The sequence below is a fragment of the Chaetura pelagica genome, unplaced genomic scaffold (assembly GCF_000747805.2).
Source record: "Chaetura pelagica isolate M959 unplaced genomic scaffold, ChaPel_1.0 scaffold243, whole genome shotgun sequence".
NCBI lineage: Eukaryota > Metazoa > Chordata > Aves > Apodiformes > Apodidae > Chaetura > Chaetura pelagica.
Genome location: NW_009952712.1, coordinates 861079 through 866451, shown reverse-complemented (window position 1 = coordinate 866451; position 5373 = coordinate 861079). Strand labels below are relative to the sequence as shown.

General features: G+C 47.3%; 1 protein-coding gene across 1 annotated transcript in view; it reads right to left on the bottom strand.

Annotated features, from left to right (window-relative positions):
• Positions 1-203: 203 nt before the first annotated feature.
• Positions 204-5373, bottom strand: part of PTGER3 (prostaglandin E receptor 3 (subtype EP3)) — a gene marked incomplete at its 5' end in the record, with an annotated part of 7837 nt that continues 2667 nt past the window's right edge. Inside the window, one exon of the mRNA XM_009994584.1 lies at positions 204-491. Coding sequence (XP_009992886.1) covers positions 204-491 — 288 coding nt within the window. The remainder of the gene's footprint in view (positions 492-5373) is intronic.

Here is a 5373-nt window from a genome sequence, read left to right as displayed (position 1 = left end):
AGAAACAAAACCAATTCCTCCTCCTGTGTTTGAGGATCCTGGGCACGCTGGATCAATAAAGCTCTGGTGCTGTAAGCCCACCTGCTAACAGGGTTTTCAGCTGGTCGTGCAGACACGACACGTCCCAGACACCCCCAGTCACAGTGAGGTTTAGAGCGACGGGTTGGCACAGGCAGTTTCCATGGAGATGGATGGATGTTCCCTCACGCCGCCGTCCGTCGGATCTCCTCCGACAAGGTGATGGACCTCTCTTTCCACTCGTTGTTAGAGCACTTGGAGACAGCGTTGGCTGCCTGGCAGAACTTCTGGAGGAGGATCTTCCTGAGGAGCAGGTAGACCCAGGGATCCAGGATCTGGTTGAGCGAGGCCAGGCGCACGGCCGTCAAGAAGAAGTTGCATTCCTTGTGCAGTTCCGAGCTCTGGGCTTCCCCGGAGAATCCCTTGCAGTGCTCAAACGAGGTGTGGCTGAAGATCATCTTCAGCATCGTTATCTGAGGAAAGTTGGGAGGAAAAAGTCATGTCTCTTAAGACATCATTACCTGTCTATCTCTATAGGAAAATATCCCCGAAGACAAAATCTCAAGAAATCTTTTTCCTCCTTCATCCAATTCAAACTGTGACCAGAGCAAACGTGGCCCGAGAGGGCAGCTCAGTGTGTGTGTGAAATGAGTGATAAACATCAAGATGAGTGATCCCTGCCAGCTGTCCTCCAGCTCCATGTACAGAGCTCACGCTGACACAGGGCTGCTGCCCTGCTCGAGACACAGCAGCAAGGTGTGTGCTACGTGCTGGAGGCTCAGGGTGGCCTTGGAGAGAATGGGAAATTACTGACCTTGCAAAGCTGGACTTAAAGGGACTCTTTTATCATTATCATATTATCACAATTACAGGGAAGAGCTGAATAACTCACAATGAGCAGAGCTCTTCAGAATTAGGTTAGGAACAGTAAATGCCAGGAAAAAAAGAATTTCAAATTAAAAAATGTCTTCATTTCTTTAAAGATAAGGTCTTGTATTCTATGACTTCTGAATTTTAGAATTTGATTTTAAGGTAGGCTATTCTGCTTATGAGCTGAGCCAAATTAAAAGAAAAGGGTTAACAAAGGTGCTTTGGGCTAGGAGTCAAGGACACATACGTCAACAGAAAATACTTTCCCTTTGTCAAAAGCCACAGACTGCATTTGGTGTTAACCTGACCTGCCTTTCCTCCCTCCCCCCTCAGCTCAGCTCCTCCAGTGAACACAGTGGTATCCATAGGACTCTGCTTCCCACAGCATCCAAACTGGCATGGCCAGGAGACACTGTTAACACTGTGGGATGTTCCCCTAACTGATGTCTCCCAGACCTCACAGCACAGATCAACAAGCTCTGGCCTGGCAGCCAAAGCTACATGCAGGTTGATTTGGGGGCATTAAACGCCCTCAGTCCTGGCAGCACCTGGGGCTGTCAGGGTCTTGCCCTGGGTGGCACATGTCAGCACATTAAGCCCTGGTCAACAATAGTCAATGATTCAGAAAAGTCAAAGAAGAGGAGCTTTGATGAATACTTTCACCCCACAATCTGTACTTTGAGGTAATTTTATCACTCATTTCACAGTGTCAGTGGAGATACCTGCTGTTGGTCCAGTACAGGCAGCAGGGAGGATCCTTTTTTTTTTTTTTTTTTAATGGGTTGCTACAAGGGTTACAACCTTTCAAAGCATAGAAACTGAGGACTGAAGGCTTAAGTCTTAGCCACAGGACCACTGGTTCAGCCACAGGAACACTGGTTTTGTTACCAAGCTGCTGCTTATTCAGGTAAAGCAGTGAGCAGCTTTCTTGGTTTGGTTTCTTCTGAAGATGGCGAGAGCTCATGAGTGCTGGGTTGTGATGCTCTCATGTACCAGGATATAACTGGGGGAAACATGAATCACATTTTGAAAGATGTCAGAATAGATACGATATCCTGTGGCTTAGGCAGTATCTGTTATCTAAAGTTTTCTCTTGAGCTTTGTGTCCCAACTACAGCTGCTTAAAAATACAGACTTCAGAAGCTTTTCATCGCTTCTCTGCAGATTTTGCATTGCAACGTTTTTTCCAGGAGCTGATAAACATGGGGAGCAAGAGTGACCAGGAGCAGAGGCTGGGAAGGAGGATTTTTCCATCCAAAGGGATGGTCTGGGTGCCAGATCAATAACTATATGTTGACCTTGGAAAGACTTAGATGAGTCCCACAGGCAGGGCAGCTCGGATGGCAAAGTATGATTGTTTTTGTTTCCTTAAACAGAAGCAGTTGAGGAGTCCATCTACCACATTTAATTTAAATCAAAATGAAAGCCATTACCCGTCAGTAGAGCTTTTTAAAAATACAGACGGATACAACCCAGACCACATCCAACAGCCACTTGTACACCAGAACCACACAACCACAACCCCACCACTTCCTCTGCCGCCTCCGGCTGCTCAAGATACTGTCCCTGTCCCAGCTCAGCCCAGACTGCCAGCACCACTGCCTGCTGTGCCCAGCACAGCCCACCCCCAACCCGGAGGGCACCATTGCCTGGGGCTCTGAGCAGCCTGGTCTGGTGGGAGGTGTCCCTGCCCATATACAGGGGGGAGGGATCTAGATGGTCTTTAGGGTCTCCTCCAAACCGTTCTATGATTCTGTGAAATCTGCTGTGCCCACATCACAGCCCGTGGAAACCACCCACACTTGTCCTTCCTAGTACTGGGATTGCTGTCTCCCAGATCAGCTCCTCCAGCTCTTCCTTTGGGAGCTCTGCAATGATCCTTCTTCTGCAGACCTTGTTGTCTTGGTCTTCTGTTACTGAACCCATGGAGCTGCAAAAACACCAGACCAATAACATGCCTTTCCCAAGCAGACAACTGCTGCTTATCTGGGGGTTTATTACATAATATTCCTTTACTGGAATATTAGTTGGCCCAGAAATTGCTTTACTGGAAACTCTATTTTATATCCTTAGAGGTCATTTATCATGGCCTATGCTGCTCTTCTACATGAATTAAAAGAAAGACTGCAAAGGGTAGAGGAACAGCATCAGGTGGAATAAAGCCAATGGAACTACACCGTCTATGCCAATTAAAAAACGTGGTTCAAAATGCACATAGCAATATAGTTGATAATTGTATGTATTCAATTTATCAAAAGAGATAAAACTTTACTGTTACCACTGAATGCAGCTTTAGCATTAAGCCTCCACTGCTCTGGTTTTCCAACATCGAACCCAAGACAGGGTTTGTCAGATATCCTTCCAGTGTTTGCAACACAGTTGGATTGCAGGACACAAGAACTTCTCAGGGTTGTTTCACAGGCTGCCCAGCTGGCAGCCAGCACTGGGACACCCTGAGACCACCTCAGCTGGACACAGGCAGCCCGTGTCACCTCAGGGACTCCCCAGCAGCTTTCTGTTAGAATGCCAGGAGTTCAGAATGAACTCCCATTGTATGTAGGGGAAGGGGGGGGGAGGAAAAAAGACAAAAACTTTCTCCCAAAGATCTTTTTCCGGTTTAACAAACTATTTTGGAAACTGCTGCTATCTGCAGTAAAAGATGGAGAGTAAAACAGCTGATGTGCTTAAAGGTGCATATTTTTCAGCCAAGCAAGTGCTGAGTAGTTGGTCTGGAACGTGGGGTGGGAATCTGATGGGAAATTGCTGGTCCCAGACTGAAACATCTTTTCTTGAAGCTTCCAAAAAAACCAAATGTGTTCTCTATGCATCCTGAAGACAAGAGGAGTCATCCTCCCTCTCCCACTGCATCTCCTCTCCCACTGCATCTCCTCTCCCACTGCATCTCCTCTCCCACTGCATCTCCTCTCCCACTGCATCTCCTCTCCCACTGCATCTCCTCTCCCATTAGCCCTAATCTGTTGCTTAAATAGTTCTCTCACACATAAAGCAGCAAGTCATGGAAGGAGCAGAGGCTTCTCACTGGCAGAACAACCACAAGCAAATCACTTCTCTGTTTCTGAGAAATACAAGAGAGCAAAACCATTTGCAGTCCTTTTGGAGAATGACTGGAGAAGGCTGAGGATCTCCCTAAGAACCTGTTTACAGAAAGATAACGACGCGGGGAATCATGACAAGGTCTAATTCCAACAAACATGATCTCATTTTTACCACTTGGTTGTGACCTTATCTAGGCAAATCCAGCCCAGCAAAATCCAGCCTTGTGGCCAAGCTGCAGTGGTCAGTACAGTGGAAACACAGCACTTGTGGGAAGAGTTACTGGTTCAGAGAAGAGGGGCCACCTGTTTTCCTTGCAGCTCAGTCACATCACTGTCTTTTTTTCCCCAAAGTGAAGGTGCTTTCCATAACTATACTTTGCACATCTGAAACACCAGAAAATTACACCTTTTTAATAAAAATATCTGTAAGGAGAAGGTATTTAATTTCTGTCTGACAGGTTAAGAAGTATTTTAACAGGAAAAGCAGCAGGACACATGAGCATTTTGGCTTTAGATATCCTGGAAACAACTCTGTGAGTTATTTTGCAGCCTGGAGCTCTACAAGAATTATGATGAGAACTGCAGTCTGTGCTGCCCCAGTGCTTCTGTGCAAGCAAGAACAGCTTCCTCTGTTCTGCCTCAGACTTGTTTCAGTCTCCTGCCACTTCACTTCTATGGTCATGCTCCACAGCTGAGCACCAAAGTAAATAAAAGACTAGAGTGAACTAGAAAGCACTTATGATACAGCAATACTTTACTAAAGTGGAGCATTTTCCTAGGTTCTCCAGGCTCAATGCAAGGAAGAACCTGAGTCCAGCCCAAGACAAACAATGCCTGCGTGGTGTGTGCACTGCCTCTGCTCCAGCATAAATCAGGAGCAGGCAGGACACTGCATTGAGCTGTCAGAGCTCAGCCACCAGCGTCAGAAGTTGCACTTGCCTGTTGAATCACATTTGGTTTTGTAATCTTTGCCAATAGATCAAGTCTAAAAATACTGCCTGTGTAAAAGGGCATTGTTTACCTAACAGTAATTGTAATAGTGGTCAGGATCCATTCCTTCTCAGTCACAAAACTCATTATTTATTTATTTTAAACACGAAAATCTCCTCTGAAAACCCCCTGCAGCCTGGTTTTGACTGAATCCCTCACAACTGCTAAAGGGTGCAGCTGCAGGAGATCTGGGCTCTGCACCCTGCCTTTCACTGAAACCGCCCCTGGGCCAACCCCGTGGCCACCGCCAAGGAACTGGCCTCCCGCTCCTCATTTGTACTTTGCGGTTGTACAGGAAAAGCTGAAGCGTGCGTGTCCTCGTGCTCCCGGAGTCACGGCTCGTGGGTCCAAGACCGCAAACGCTGGAGGCCGCGCTGCCAGGCACAGCAGCTCTGCACACCCGCAGCCCCGCACACCCGCAGCCCCGCACACCCGCAGC